The sequence below is a fragment of the Penaeus chinensis genome, chromosome 41 (genome assembly GCF_019202785.1).
Source record: "Penaeus chinensis breed Huanghai No. 1 chromosome 41, ASM1920278v2, whole genome shotgun sequence".
Classification (NCBI taxonomy): domain Eukaryota; kingdom Metazoa; phylum Arthropoda; class Malacostraca; order Decapoda; family Penaeidae; genus Penaeus; species Penaeus chinensis.
In genome coordinates this window covers 17,843,888-17,860,863 of record NC_061859.1, presented here as the reverse complement: position 1 = coordinate 17,860,863, position 16,976 = coordinate 17,843,888, and the positions used below count along the sequence as shown (strand labels likewise).

At 40.1% G+C, this 16,976-nt stretch overlaps 2 protein-coding genes across 3 annotated transcripts in view; one reads left to right on the top strand and one right to left on the bottom strand.

The window, feature by feature from the left end:
* Positions 1-483: 483 nt before the first annotated feature.
* On the bottom strand, positions 484-14,439 carry LOC125047541 (cystathionine gamma-lyase-like). The gene is made up of 9 exons (XM_047645816.1): positions 14,239-14,439; positions 6,370-6,549; positions 5,501-5,582; positions 4,708-4,837; positions 4,291-4,596; positions 3,907-4,123; positions 2,641-2,792; positions 1,599-1,737; positions 484-1,228 (listed from the first exon to the last, which is right to left on the bottom strand). The coding sequence occupies exons 1-9, from the start codon at positions 14,410-14,412 to the stop codon at positions 1,223-1,225; spliced, it is 1,386 nt and encodes a 461-aa protein (XP_047501772.1). The 5' UTR covers positions 14,413-14,439; the 3' UTR covers positions 484-1,222.
* A 1,570-nt stretch (positions 14,440-16,009) lies between these two features.
* LOC125047631 overlaps positions 16,010-16,976 on the top strand; it is a 10,697-nt gene continuing 9,730 nt past the window's right edge. The window contains exon 1 of one of the 2 annotated variants that reach the window (XM_047645939.1): positions 16,010-16,045. The gene's annotated coding sequence lies outside the window, so the exon portion shown is untranslated. Of the gene's footprint in view, positions 16,046-16,866 lie in introns of those variants that run through there. The other variant, XM_047645938.1, reaches the window with a different exon arrangement.

Below are 16,976 nucleotides of genomic sequence, written 5' to 3'. Positions count from 1 at the left end.
AAATCAATTTATAAAATTTCCAAACGCACATATCAGGTTGAAAAGATTCTGTAACACTGTATAATCCAACTGCTAAAGAATTACATACTGTAATTTCCATAAACATGTTACTCAGATGTCACAAATTGATTTACTAATAGCTCTGTCCATTTGTTTATTACATCAATTTGAGTATCTTTCTGCCTTCTGCACTACTAAAGTCAAAAGACAGCAAAAGTCACTACCTATTAATTATTTAATTTCTTGATCACACAGTTTTGAGTCCTGTTATTTCGTCCATCATGTGTGGGTATGAAACTGGCCTATCCTGTGCTTTTAGGGACTCAGTTCATTTATTAGACTAATTTTCATTAGGGCAGTTTTAACATACATTTGCAGGCATTGCAAGCTCATCAAAACACCTACTTCATAAATATACTTGGTATAATGTTGGAGTATTAGTCTATTCAGTGTTAGAAATTATTAGGATAATTAAAGTCTTTCTCAAATGTTTGCTTTATATGCAGTTTCATCAAAACAACTAAAAACAACTAAAAGTCATAAAAGTAATATTTATGTTGATGTTTCTGTTTGAATAATTCAATCTTCTTCCAATAATTCAGTTAAGTTAAAATGCACTTTACTACACCATTTAACATTGCCACATATAGTAATCATATGCAGTAAGTCACAAAACAGCATATGTCAACATTGCTTTGCAGTCAAATTTATATACTAAAAGTGCCTGACATTCACAAGTTATAGTAATATGGTTGTGATATCCAAAATCAACAGATTTATATCCTTTTGTACAATTTCTTTTTACCTATGTTGAAAATTCCATATTCCCAAATAATCAAATCATTTGGCCATAAAAAGAGCTGTAGATATATTCATTTAGGTATTTCTCCCTTATGAAGGGAACTCCAAAATCAGCTCTAAACATCTGTAAATACTGTTCATTCAATACTTTTTATTCAACAGAAGATTTTTTGTAGAATTAATGGCGTATCAGTGCAGGTCACTCAAGATAAAACCTTTCATTATAAAAAACAGATTATAGGAATTTTCAGTTAGTGAATTAAACAGAATTATAAAGACTGCACTGCACAAAGGCATCCTAGTTGGTCTCAGCTGTGAAATTACTTCAGTATCTAGTCAAGGTAATATATCTTCACTAGCGACTGAGGCAAATCTTCAGTGAGGAGGTGAATGTTCTCTCCTTCCAGATGCAACCTTGGGATTAAACCTGAAATGATATGCTGAATTAATTTCATTCCTCAAGAGCAGTTTGCTAAATCAAAATTTGTATCAGAAATACATATTTCTTGAAACAGCATCTTACAGGATACGGATTCCAACATAAAACATCACATTTATAAAAAAAAAATAAATAAATAAATAAAAAAAACATAATATAATAAAGAATTTGCACATTGTTTACATAATTTTCTTCCTCTGATTATTCAAATCATACATAGATGCTCAATGCTTCCATCAAAAATGCTCATATCAAATCACACACACACAAGAAAAGGAAATTGATTCAGTACAAAATATTTTTTTAAATTTCATCTCATTCTATATCTCATTCACTTGCAGTTTGGAACAATGCTTACCACTGCCTTCAGAGCCTGGTCAAGATCCTTAATCAGGTCATCAGTTCCTTCAAGACCACAAGAAAGGCGAATAAGGCCGTCAGTAATGCCCAACTTGTCTCTGTCTTCCTTAGGCACGGACGCATGAGTCATCACAGACCTGAAACCATAACTGTATATCAGATCCCATAATCTTATGTAGTGATTTCACATTTGCTCTAATGGTATAGTTTAAAAAATGTAGCTGTAAAATCAACTTATGGAAATATGATGAAAAAATATTGAACTTAACCCACACATGCCAAGATTTCTTTGTGCTTTGTGCACCATACAGTCAGCCCTTCAGATAAAAAATTATTAGCAGAGAACACTTACATTCACTCCCTCCTTGCTTTTGACTGACATCACCACTACTGGATTATGTCTTTTTTAGGGTTTTTAGGGCCCCAAATATTGAAATTATGGGGGTCCCTCAGAGGGAGCCACCCTCTAACTTACCCACACCCATCTTGAATATTGTGATATATTTCACAAAATTTACACATTTTAAAGTAACATGGACACTGGTACCATATCTCTAATGGCCTCAAGCAAGGGCCCTTATCTCAACTAAGGGGCCACTTTCTTAGAATTAGGTTTTCAGGCTCCTTTTTTAATCTAAGGTTAAATCAATTATTCAGAGCAATGCAAAGCATTAAAATTATATGATCATTTTTCAAAAAAAAAAAAAAAATCTCAACACAAGCAAATATACCCAAGCCCACAGAATAATCCAACCCAGCACATCACTAATGCTTGAATGGATTAACTCATTCAAATATATAGCTTATCATCAGCAGAAATAAACAAGCTGATCAAAATCTATAAAAACACAATACAAGTAACTGCCTAGACATAAAAGTATATATACATACATATACAGTATACACATATACACACCTTCCCCTACAATCATACATATATAAACGCTATCCCGTACACATTCAAACGTTTCCATACAAGTATCTATAAATGCATACATTCAACACACACAAACAAATTCCTTTCAGGCCAATAAACTTACGGTAATTCACAAAGGCTCTCAAAACCTCCAAGACTTTCAGCCAGTGTGAAGACTTTCAGTTGCTTGAAGAATTTCTTTGAGGTTTCCAAATTGTTCCCCTTAATATAAAAACTCAGCATACCAGAGTGACCGTAGCACTGCCGCTTTGCAATCTGTCAAGAATGGATAGACACATGAACATTATTTAAAAACATATATTCTTTTTTTTTTTTTTTTTTTTTTTTTTTAATCTATTCTCTGTGAAGCATCCACAATTTATAAATGCTAGATAAGCTGTAAATTTGACTGCACATTGCAAAGATCATATACCTGATTTTCCAAAATGTCAACAGCATGTGTAAACCTATATATATTTACATAATGATGTTTCTATGTACAAGTTGATGTCCAGGCTGTTTCATAATTAGTTTTTCCAACTGGGGCTTCATTTGATTAATATAAAACATGCAAACACCCATACATTTTTTTTCATCTTGCCTGTATACTTTGTTTGCATTCTGGTTACTTTACATATCAAAGCATATACAACTATCCCACAAAATACAGTTTTTACAAAAAAAATAGACAACATGGCAAGTCTCTTTCTCTTTACAAAGATGGGGAGAATGATACCTCATTATATGTGTATGAAAGACCACTGAAAACTTGGCACCAGAACCAAGAGAAGTAAAAGACGGAAATCAAGGTAAGACCCTCTCCAATACAGTCATAACTGCCCAATCTTCCCGATTAAGGAAGAGATGCGAGTTTCTTAACTAATGGGTCAAAACTATTTAAAAGTGTGCCAAAAAGAATTAGAAACACAACCTAGAGCTCTCTGGAAGTGATTATAGGAAAACTAGGCTATTGGTTGAATTTATTACAAGTTCCAATGGTAGAGAAAGAACAGGGGCTGAATCAAATTCTGTCCCTCATCAAGTTCAGCTCTTAGGATAGGCCTAGCATGAGCCACTCACAGGATTCTTGCTTTATCTTACACCAAGTAACCATGTAACTGTCAAATTCTTTGAAGGTGTGACAAGGTAACAAAAAAACTCACAAATGCATTTTCTTTAAACTTACATTTTTCCAATTAGACAAGTCACATCCAAGTGCCAGTTATGCTCGTATGAATTATAATTATTCTAAAACAAATTAAAAATCGAGTCTCTCTTCTACATAAAGGCTCCCCTAATAAAAGTGAAAGGAAAGCAAAATTGGATCATATGTTGTTTTTTTCAAGATACATATTCAAAGCCTTAATATGCAAGGCTTCTTGACGCTTACCTCATGCTGAGGGTGAGATGGAAGTCCAGGATGAATGACTTTTTCAACACATGGGTGGCCCTCTAAGAACTTGGCCACAGCAAAGCCATTCTTCATATGCTGCTCCATCCTTACAGCCAAGGTCTTCAGAGACCGGTTCAACAGGTAGCAATCGAAGGGAGAAGGAACTGGTCCAATTGCATTCTGCAGGAACCGCAGTCTCTCGTGCAAATCATCACTAGATTGAAGTAAATTTATGTGATTAGGAAAGCAAACTGCTGTAAAAACAAAAATTATAACTCAAGTTTGTGTGAATAACAGACAATAATGGTAAGAATTTCTGTCCACTTATATATTTACTTACTGAAATCCCAAGAGAGATACAAAAGTCAAATATGAAAGTACCTATTTGTACAGACAGCTCCCATGATAACATCAGTATGTCCATTCATGTACTTTGTGCAAGAGTGCAGTACAAGATCAGCTCCGAACAGGATGGGGCGTTGGAAATATGCTGACATAAAGGTGTTGTCTACAACCAAGAAGGTGTTCTCTCGTGGTTTGACAAGAGCAGCTACAGCAGCAATGTCGACAAGCTTCAATGTTGGGTTGGTGGGAGTCTCAATCCAGACCATCTTTGTGTTGTCTTTAAAGGCATCAGCAACATTCTTGACATCAGTTGCATCCACAAAGGTCACTTCAATACCCATTCTGCATAAAGAATCAAACATCTAGAGCCAAAAACTGGCAATTTTCTTTTTAAAAAACAAACTTTATAAAAAAAATTATAATAAAAACCACACGAATAGAAATTTAAAATACCTAGAAGCCACACGGCGGAAGTAACGGTTGGTGCCTCCATATAGGTCATCCATAGAAATCACATGATCCCCAGATGACAGCAAGTGAGTGATGGTGGTTGTTGCAGCCAACCCAGAGGCAAAGGTTATACCTATATTGGATAAAGTGGATGAAAGACTATTCAGTACAGGTTCTTTAGAGATTTATTCAGCAACTTTAGACAGAGAATCTTATAGAAGAAGAAGAAGAAAAAACAAGCTTATTTACCACTCGGACTACCTGCTCAGATGTGGGCAATCATGACTACAAAGTTTTATACGTCTTTGTACAATATTCTGTGAATGCACACCCACGATTTTTCCATACAACACTTATAGTATAGAGTAAATCTGGTTTTCAATAAAAAAAAAAAAGAAACTAAAACTATCTAAAAAATGTCAAATTATATAGAGACAAATATTTTGCATGAGAGTCCCTTAGCTTCTAAAGTTATGAATAATATTTATGCCAAATTCAACAATACTTGTATCAGTATACAAGATATTGTATGATTAAAATCTCAGTGCCTAACAGTTATTAACAATATCATTATTGTACTTTCATGAAACTTTCTTTGTTATTTTCTGGAACTCATATATCCATATTAAAAGACTATGTTCAAATACCGTCTTTCAGTACATATGACACAGACTAAAATCAACGGACATGCAAAATATAAAATCATAAGCAAAATTGTGAAACAGTGTTACAGCAAAATCCATTTTAATATCAATGAATAGATAAACAAAATAAAAACTTTTCCAGAAATGCTTACAGTGTTTGGCTTCCTCTGTTGCTGCTAGACATTTCTCCAGGCAATTTCTTGTTGGGTTACCAGAGCGACCATACTCAAATTCCTGTTGGCAAGAAGTACATTATATGATCTGCTTTCTACTATCTCTACTCTCCTGAATGTACAACTGGCATTAAAGATTTATGTCTAAAAATCAATCGAAATAAACTCTATATCAAATTAATACTATCTGGGAGTAAGCATTAATTTGTATTACTTCACATACTATTAGCCCAGGGGTGCCAAACATGTGGCCTGCCCCACATTTTTTTTCTATTGTGTTTTTGTAATGAATGAAATAGCCTTCTACAGTTTCACATCAACCATATAGCTGTTTCCTCTGACTGACAAGATTATTTGGCCCACTTACTGTATACTAAGGGTAAATGAGTTTGACAGTAGTGTATTTGCCATTGTTATCAACAACCTACTCATTCTAACTCCAAAGTAGTACAGTGTAAATCCTAAGCACACACTTGGTAAGATATTGGGAAGGCAATTGCAGATGATCAGCCTGAACATCTAGCTTCCAATGTATTTTTGATAATTATTTACTTCATGTTCTTGAAAAGTGTGGTCAATATCCCTCTATATATACAGTATTGCTGGATTCTTGTTTTAAACAGCATCAATTATCTTTATAAATGTTTATAACCTGTCATTCTGAATATATTAGGGATTTCGCTACCATCATGCATAAATGATCAGACAGAATCACAAAAAGAATCTAGATCCTCTAGTATTACAAGAAATGGATGAATTTTTTTTGTTTTTTTTTCAGGAAAAATGCAGAATCAATTATATGCAACATTCCTTTTAAACATGTACTTCTGCAAACATCTAACACAAACCTTAAAATCTGCTGGGCCATCCTGCTTGAAAGTTGTTGCCATGGAAATTGGAGGAACAACTGCCATGGAGTTCCACTGCTCCGGCTCATTGCCTGCATGGATAGCACGAGTGGCAAAGTTCGGGTCATTTTTCAGGTAGCCAATTTCTTCTGCCATTTTGATGTAGTTGTTAATGGAGTTCTGTGAAAAAAATAGAAATATATAGACACAGTTGAATATTTTTTGTAAATGACTGATTACAATCAAGAACATTTGTATGAGTGTACATGTGCACGTGTATATGCGTACACGCGTCGAAGTCGGCCTGTGCGTGCGTACACGCGTCGAAGTCGGCCTGTGCGTGCGTACACGCGTCGAAGTCGGCCTGTGCGTGCGTACACGCGTCGAAGTCGGCCTGTGCGTGCGTACACGCGTCGAAGTCGGCCTGTGCGTGCGTACACGCGTCGAAGTCGGCCTGTGCGTGCGTACACGCGTCGAAGTCGGCCTGTGCGTGCGTACACGCGTCGAAGTCGGCCTGTGCGTGCGTACACGCGTCGAAGTCGGCCTGTGCGTGCGTACACGCGTCGAAGTCGGCCTGTGCGTGCGTACACGCGTCGAAGTCGGCCTGTGCGTGCGTACACGCGTCGAAGTCGGCCTGTGCGTGCGTACACGCGTCGAAGTCGGCCTGTGCGTGCGTACACGCGTCGAAGTCGGCCTGTGCGTGCGTACACGCGTCGAAGTCGGCCTGTGCGTGCGTACACGCGTCGAAGTCGGCCTGTGCGTGCGTACACGCGTCGAAGTCGGCCTGTGCGTGCGTACACGCGTCGAAGTCGGCCTGTGCGTGCGTACACGCGTCGAAGTCGGCCTGTGCGTGCATACACGCGTCGAAGTCGGCCTGTGCGTGCGTACACGCGTCGAAGTCGGCCTGTGCGTGCGTACACGCGTCGAAGTCGGCCTGTGCGTGCGTACACGCGTCGAAGTCGGCCTGTGCGTGCGTACACGCGTCGAAGTCGGCCTGTGCGTGCGTACACGCGTCGAAGTCGGCCTGTGCGTGCGTACACGCGTCGAAGTCGGCCTGTGCGTGCGTACACGCGTCGAAGTCGGCCTGTGCGTGCGTACACGCGTCGAAGTCGGCCTGTGCGTGCGTACACGCGTCGAAGTCGGCCTGTGCGTGCGTACACGCGTCGAAGTCGGCCTGTGCGTGCGTACACGCGTCGAAGTCGGCCTGTGCGTGCGTACACGCGTCGAAGTCGGCCTGTGCGTGCGTACACGCGTCGAAGTCGGCCTGTGCGTGCGTACACGCGTCGAAGTCGGCCTGTGCGTGCGTACACGCGTCGACGTCGGCCTGTGCGTGCGTACACGCGTCGACGTCGGCCTGTGCGTGCGTACACGCGTCGACGTCGGCCTGTGCGTGCGTACACGCGTCGACGTCGCCCTGTGTGTGTGTGTGTGTGTGTGTGTGTGTGTGTGTGTGTGAACGCGTCGACGTCGCCCTGTGTGTGTGTGTGTGAACGCGTCGACGTCGCCCTGTGTGTGTGTGTGTGTGTGTGTGTGTGTGTGTGTGTGTGTGTGTGTGTGTGTGTGTGTGTGAACGCGTCGACGTCGCCCTGTGTGTGTGTGTGTGTGTGTGAACGCGTCGACGTCGCCCTGTGTGTGTGTGTGTGTGTGTGAACGCGTCGACGTCGCCCTGTGTGTGTGTGTGTGTGTGTGTGTGAACGCGTCGACGTCGCCCTGTGTGTGTGTGTGTGTGAACGCGTCGACGTCGCCCTGTGTGTGTGTGTGTGTGTGTGTGTGTGTGTGTGTGTGTGTGTGTGTGTGTGTGTGTGTGTGTGTGTGTGTGTGTGTGTGTGTGTGTTGTGTGTGTGTGTGTGTTGACACGAGCGTCTACTTCGGCTGGTTTGTGTTCACACGCGTCACCATCGGCGTCAGCTACTAGGTGTCTGCACGCGTCGGCGTCAATTAGTGCACGCTGGCTTGCAAGCGTTGGTGTTGACGATTAGTACGAGTGCACTCAGGTCTGCACTCTCATCTCTGGTGTGCACTTAATTATTTTTCGATCTAAAATTTTGTCAGACATTTAAAGAAAACAACCGGAAGTCAGAGATTTGAGTTGCTGATTAACTATTGGTAAAACGCTATTACCTTGAATTTTTTTTTTTTTTTTTTTTTTTTTTTTTGACAAAGATCTTTGTAACGGGTCTAATATTTGTAACCGAGTCAACAAATCGTAATAATTAAGATCAAATTAAGTGTGTGTTAAGCAAGAGGCTCACATCCTAGAGTGGCCCCAGGGTCCCGTTTCGCTCACGAATTAATATGTCCGAAAGCAATGATAAAAAATAATCATACTGTTAATGATAGGCATATCTCGGAATCTCACAAGTAAAACGTGTAAGAAATATTAACCTATGCTTTCATGTCCTGTTACGATTAAGATCATATCTAATTAGATATTATCAAACAGTTATAACAGTGTTTACGAAGATCTAATCAAACTATATCAAACCAAGCTTTCCTCGCAGTGACCAGAGGTTGACCATGGTTGAGGTTAGACCGGGAATCTAATCTAAGGGACACCGCCTATGCCCCGATCAGGGTAGTCCTCAAGCGCTCAACGAGATAAGGATAATAAGTCAGATATGCGAAGCTGAACCTCTCCCGGGCTATGCCTATGGTGTAGGCCCGGCCTGTGCCAACTAATGCCGACTCGATTAATGTGTGTCAGCTGGTGCTGATTCGATTGAGCGTAGTCCTTCCCCACCGTGGTGCCCAGCCACAGCAGTAACCTCCAAGTGACAATTTCAACTTCTCGCGCCTGAGCAGGGTGCGAACTACACGGACGAGAGGGCGACATCACGTTACCAATGTACTAGGCTTGCACAATGAGATAATCAAGGTCTATATATATTTATATAAACCTTGGAGGTAATATCCTATTCTAATCATTGGTTTAAACTGACGACCTACAGTATCCTTTTCTGGCACGCAACCCTTTCCATAAATTTACAAACTTACTACATGCTAGACTTGGATATACAATTTTAATACAGTGAATAAGCTATATATATATATATATATATATATATATATATATATATATATATATATATATATATTCATTCAGAAGGATTGTTTTTTATTCTTCATGCACTTATAAGAATTGCAATTTCGTGTTTGATACTCTGCATTTGTATGTACTTTAGAAACTTTACTGTTACTGCTGCTGTTATCATAAATGTGAAGGCGTCAAGTGTAACGAGGGAAATTCCTTTTCTACTCACTAATATCAATAAATCCTTATCTGGATTTTATCTGGATTGCAACATTGCAAACCGCTTTCTGGCACGTATTTTGCATAAGTTTGTACAAATATCTGTTCATAAGTGTGACCTAATATAAATACGTGTTTGCAGGCGCCTAAGTTTATCAATCTTTTGAGCTGGGATAATAGAGATCACCTTGATATTACTTGTTTTTAACAGTGAAGCCAACATAGGCGGCATTTCCCTTTCAGCAAGATAATAAATTTCGTATCAGTTGATTAAACAACACCAGGATCAGGCAAACTTCTCATGAACTTATATCATCTGACAGTAGAGCGGTCCTTCCCTCGTCCCTCTTCTCCCCCTACCATCGCTGCCATTATTTTGATTATTCCCTTTCTTCGTCTTTCTCCTCCCCTCTTTCTAAACCCATTCATCTCTCTTATTCCTACTATCATTATTTCCTTCCTCTCCCTCATCATGTACCGTCTCTTGTCGTTCATTCAGCCAAGGTCACGGATTGCCTTCTGCGTGACAGGTTAAGGTGGAGATTTAAGAATTCAGTTCGTTTCAGTTCAACTAATCTGAAAAGCCATATATCTATCCGTTGTTTTTCTTATCTGTAATTTCGTCCTTACGATTCTAAAAGGTGTACTAGCTATAATGCGAGAAAAAAACATGGACAGCTGCTTGCCTTTGACCTCAACTCTACCCTTTTTACAGACTGCAATGTGCAAGATTGACAAGACTCGCCAAAGAAAGAATTACCCAGAATTACCCACTACATTTCTGCAACTTCTCACGTGATCTACTTGTGAAGCAATTTCAAGCAATTTGAAGAGAAAGAACGATTTACGGGTGGCTATTCTTCCTCTTAACCACATGCACACTGCAGAATCTCGAACCTTGTCTGTCTTCATTCCGTTGTCTCTTGGCTTCCTTCTCCGTGCATGATTAAGAATCTAACTAATTAATCGAGAAATAAAAATAAAATCTCCAGTCACTAACAGCGACTCAAACCTACAGCTTCTCGTTCCTCCTCCAACTCCACGCCGCAAAATTAATTCAACAATCTAAGTTCCCGTAACTGCGCGGCCCAGGGGAAGGGTTGACAGGGGGTTCCGTTCCCGACCCCCCCCCCCCCCCCGACATTGTCCTTATGTCGTTATGCTCGGCAAGATAGAGCTGAAACTCGTGACTTTCCAATGGCTGTGAGCGACGCTTTCCACGAGCCTTTTCCCTAACTGTGGCGTTACCGTTTGTGTCTAAAAAATATTTCTTGTAACAACGACAGCAACTCTTTGTCCTCTACTAGAAAATCACCTTCAATTTACCTTCGCTTAGTGCGCCCATGCCGTAAAGATTAACCGGGTTCTCTAACAGTGAATAAGCTACCTTAAACAGGCCAATCCGCTTCCTCGCCATCTCTTAATGCTTGGTAGAATCGGCCGTCGACAGAATACCATTAGGCACCTGGACAGACTACTAATCACCAGGTAGTTGTTAAGCAGGTGAGCTAATTAGTCCAGCGTTTGATACTGATTAGGTGTTACCTCTTTGGGTGCATCGTGTAATTACGTGCGTGCATCGTGTAATTACGTGCGTGCATCGTGTAATTACGTGCGTGCATCGTGTAATTACGTGCGTGCATCGTGTAATTACGTGCGTGCATCGTGTAATTACGTGCGTGCATCGTGTAATTACGTGCGTGCATCGTGTAATTACGTGCGTGCATCGTGTAATTACGTGCGTGCATCGTGTAATTACGTGCGTGCATCGTGTAATTACGTGCGTGCATCGTGTAATTACGTGCGTGCATCGTGTAATTACGTGCGTGCATCGTGTAATTACGTGCGTGCATCGTGTAATTACGTGCGTGCATCGTGTAATTACGTGCGTGCATCGTGTATTTACGTGCGTGCATCGTGTAATTACGTGCGTGCATCGTGTAATTACGTGCGTGCATCGTGTAATTACGTGCGTGCATCGTGTAATTACGTGCGTGCATCGTGTAATTACGTGCGTGCATCGTGTAATTACGTGCGTGCATCGTGTAATTACGTGCGTGCATCGTGTAATTACGTGCGTGCATCGTGTAATTACGTGCGTGCATCGTGTAATTACGTGCGTGCATCGTGTAATTACGTGCGTGCATCGTGTAATTACGTGCGTGCATCGTGTAATTACGTGCGTGCATCGTGTAATTACGTGCGTGCATCGTGTAATTACGTGCGTGCATCGTGTAATTACGTGCGTGCATCGTGTAATTACGTGCGTGCATCGTGTAATTACGTGCGTGCATCGTGTAATTACGTGCGTGCATCGTGTAATTACGTGCGTGCATCGTGTAATTACGTGCGTGCATCGTGTAATTACGTGCGTGCATCGTGTAAGTACGTGCGTGCATCGTGTAAGTACGTGCGTGCATCGCGTAAGTACGTGCGTGCATCGCGTAAGTACGTGCGTGCATCGCGTAAGTACGTGCGTGCATCGCGTAAGTACGTGCGTGCATCGCGTAAGTACGTGCGTGCATCGCGTAAGTACGTGCGTGCATCGCGTAAGTACGTGCGTGCATCGCGTAAGTACGTGCGTGCATCGTGTAAGTACGTGCGTGCATCGCGTAAGTACGTGCGTGCATCGTGTAAGTACGTGCGTGCATCGTGTAAGTACGTGCGTGCATCGTGTAAGTACGTGCGTGCATCGTGTAAGTACGTGCGTGCATCGTGTAAGTACATACGTGCATCGTGTAAGTACGTGCGTGCATTTGTAAATACGTGCGTGCATTTGAATGTGTATTTGTAAGTACGTTGGTGTATTTGTTAGTAATGTATCTGTATTTGCATGTGCATACGTGCACATGCATGTACGTTTATGTCAACGTGCATGTGTACGTACACGTGCAAGTGTTCATATGTATAAATATAATTTAAATATAACAAAAACAAGATCGCCTCCATTAAATGCAACATCATGATTATAATACCAAACTAGTATTGCTTATCATTAAATATAAAACATTCATGATTTTTGCATGGCAACGATAAAGACTCTTGTTATCCACCGAGTCTCCTAAGACGTCAAAAACAATTGATGGAGGACTCGCCTTGGGATCCTCTCATTTCCAGGGTAATTCTTTACCCAACTCAACGTCACACGCATTAATCAACAACCAAAATTAACGTGATTGCCCCCCCCCCCCCCCCGGCAAAAATTGTCTTCACCTTCATTTGCGCCGTTGCCGTGCGTGTATGCAGATTATTTACTTGTACCGACAACTCCAACTTTCTGTCCTCTAGAAGAATGCCATCTTCAATTTGCCCTAGCCTAGTGTGTCCATGTCGTGAAGAGAATATTATGTCAAGCATCCTGTGTGTCTGTGCAATCGTATCTGTGATGTATTATGGTATATGTGCGCCTGTGTAACGGTTTGTCTGTGTAGCTGTATCTGTGATCAAATCGGGGTGTTTGCGTGGTCGAGTTTATGTGTGATAATGTCTGTCATTGGGTTTGTATGTACTTACCTATATGTGCGTGCGTGCATGTGTCTGTATGTATATGCATATGCGTCTGTATGTGTACGTCTCTGTCTATCAGTGAGTGCCTGTGATCGTATGCCTCCCTGCGTCTGTCTGCGCGAGCCTACATCTGTCTACACGTGCCTGTGTCTGTCTGTGCATTCTCGTATCTGCCTGATAAGCAATAACTGTGCGCGTCTGTCTATGCTTATCCGTGCCTCTGTCGGCCTTTTAGACACTCATTGTCTCGCTTATCTTCATTCCCGCATTTCCAGAGGTCTTTTAGGTTTAAAAATTGTCCAACCTTACTTCCACCTCCCCATATTTCGCTTCTTTACCGAGACCGCTGGAGGTAAAATAGCTTCCATATTTGGCGCGACAGACAATAAATAAAAGATCTACGAAGTACACGCCCTTGCCAAGCCCCCTCTCTCAGCCAATCAGACACTGGTACTCGTGTTCAGCAACCAATCAGAGAGAGGCTCACGTCTTCGCCAATCACAATATAAATCATATAAAACTTACATATTCACTGGCTGAATTTCAACGGCGGTTTCCATGCGGTTTGCTCGTCAATTATCCCACAACAATATTCACCAAATTCGACAAATCAGTGGATTGTAACTATGTCGTAGTTATCACTATTTCTAAGTTTAGTTATCATTATTTTTAAAATCTTGCAAATTGGAAATAAAATAAACTTTGATCAATTTATCCCTGAGATTTCAACGTCAGAATAAACTTTTCCGTATGTCGTCAGTACTTGCTGTTAATGGGAAAGCTTCTACAGGCCGGTGAAATGTTTGACATAAACAAATTATTTGTAAGGTTTCGATACTGCACGTGACATACCATGTAAATTAACATTTCATATCTATTTATCTTCGGTGCCTATATAAACATATCCATCTACTATTCACGTTATTTCGCAACACATTAGGCCCACTAAAAATACAGCAGTCAACATGACAGACACACACTTACCACGATACATAAACTCAGCGTCAGCATAACACACAGCCTCTAATAACTACTAACATTCACTATCCAATTACTGTCCTTCTGTACCAATAACTCAAACCCCAGTTAATGTAATAAAAAAAAATCCGTACCTGCCGTGTGGTTTCTGCCCGTCTCCAGCAAGACCCGCTGAGGATGTGATCGTCTGCACTGTACAGCTGCCCCGCTCTACCCAACGCACGAACGCACGCACGGACGGAGGGACCCGTAAACCTTCTTATGACGAGACAAAATAGTCGTACGCTGTTGGTTGTGTCAGCGGGCATTCTGGTTATTTATGTTTGATATGTTGTTTGAATTGCGTGGGTTGAAAGATCAGAGGTAGGAGTATGTCTTAATGTTTTGTCTTTTGCTGCAATATTGATTTCTGATAACAAGTATGTGTGGTATTGCCTCGAACATCAGACGCGTAAACGTCGTAGTACAATAGTTATGAACATTTATTACATGTAGGATGTGTTAATATAAGCATTTCCGTGTGATTCTGACACGTTTTATGCATGTAAACAAGAATGACACCCCAAGACTCCACGTGTTTCTTCGAGCAACACTGGGGTTAGTCATCGTACATCGGCAACAGGGAACGGACGTGTACAAAATAGAACGTGCCACATATTAAATAACATAATACACTTTAGGATTATGGACTATGTTTTCATTTTGTAATAATGCAGGGTCAAGCTGTCTTATCGAGACATCTATTACTTAGACAAACTGTTAATACTACCAAGCCTTCATTCCTGTTCGTAATCACGATGATGCAATGTACAGTAGAAAGACAAGGACAGGGATGTTGTCCAAATATAAACTGTTATCTGAACAGTTCATCTTTTATTTGATGTTAATGTAGATTGCGTTCTTCAAAATATGAGTAAACAGCTGTTATTTTTTGTTTTTGTTTCCTTAGCAATATTATACTTTATTCATATATGAAAAATTATTGAAAAACGGAATGGGCTCCTTTTACCTGTTAATACAAGTAAAAATAAATATAAAATAAGACAATAGAGTCAGTTCAGAAGCAAAGATATATATATATGATAAATTCAAGGGTAGCTAATTTTACACTCCACATTTCGTATAGACGTCACTCTGCCCCGCCAGCCTGCCTTTCCTGGGAGTGCCAAGGGTTAGGTTATGCGTATGCGATGCTGCGTTTCCATTCACCATTATCAGTTTTCTCTTTTTCATGTCTCGTCTTGTCTTCGTCTCATATATAATAGAGAGATAGAGAGATAGATAGAGGGTGATAGATATGTAAATAAAAAAGGATATATAGTGTTTATATATATGTAATTGTGTATGTGTGTGTATGCGTGCGCATACATACGTACACACGCACACACACACACACACACACGCACACACACATACACACACACACCCACACACACACACACACACATATAAATATATATATATATATATATATGTATATATATAGAGAGAGAGAGATATGTATATACATATGTTTATGTGTGTGTGTGAACACACCATATATACAAGGCAATCAATAAGTTATATATATATATATATATATATATATATATATAATGGGTGTTTGTGTGTATGTGTGTGCGTGTGTACATATATATGTATGTATTTATTTATATATATGTATATATATAGACATGCGCATATACATGCATATATGCATATACATATATATATTCATATACATATACATATGTGTGTGTGTGTGTGTGTGCGTGCATGTATGTATATATGTATATGTATATATTATGTATATACACACGCTCAAATACAAAAATACTTTTATCGTGGGAGACATATTGCTTAACAAAACACGTAGATTGACATCGAAGGTCAAACACTTACTGACACAGAAAACATGTCAGACAATGCAAGTCCGTGGAGCAGCATTAGAGAGCGAAAAATGTGAGTTACCATAGTGTTCGCAAAACACGTCCATAAAACTGCAATATCCCAGGACAGCTGCCACCATAAAAAACGACGTTGTTACAAGAGGTTACTTGTATAGGAGACATGTATCCTCCGACAGCCGCATATGGGCGTCTTTATTTAACATAGATGGCCTAAAAGGAGCGGCCTGATTACTTGCTTGAAGAGTAGCTTACTTGCAGACATATATGTATAATGTGTGTGTTTGTGTGTGTGTGTGTGTGTGTGTGTGTGTGTGTGTGTGTGTGTGTGTGTGTGTGTGCGTGCATACAATATACAAATATGTATGTTTGTATATGGGTGTGTGCGTCCCTATTTGTCCTTACAGAGAAAGCAAACTCTGGAACACAGAGCTTTTCACAAGTTCAAATTTTTATTGACTCGATATCCTGTAGGTCGCTCAGCCATTTTTTTTATCTTTTGCAAGAATTATAGAACTAATTAAAGTGTTTAATTAACGAATGAACGTCTGAAATTTTGTAAGTTTTGAATCATACATGTCTTGAATGATTATATGTCTGATGACATGCTATACTTTTGCAGGTAACACTTGAATTAGTTTCCTTTGTTTCAGTTATTTTACTTAATTTAGTCGGTTATATTTCGTAGCAGTTTCTGGAATATTATCTTGGTTTTCCCTAAAACTATAAGAGCAATAAATTGGATAATAAGTGTTTATCAGTAACAGATACCGCATAATTTTTGTCGCTGATAACATGATAACGCTGATAACATCAAGTTTTACTGAAACATGTGGCAGTGTATTATTATATATCACTGAATATAGAAACTAGAAAAGTACTCAAATTATGGATCGATATGTAGCTCAAATACTCTAAGGGAAAGGCTAGTTGCTTTGACTTGTGGTTTATGAAATGACTAGTTCGACCTGATAAGTACTTGGGAG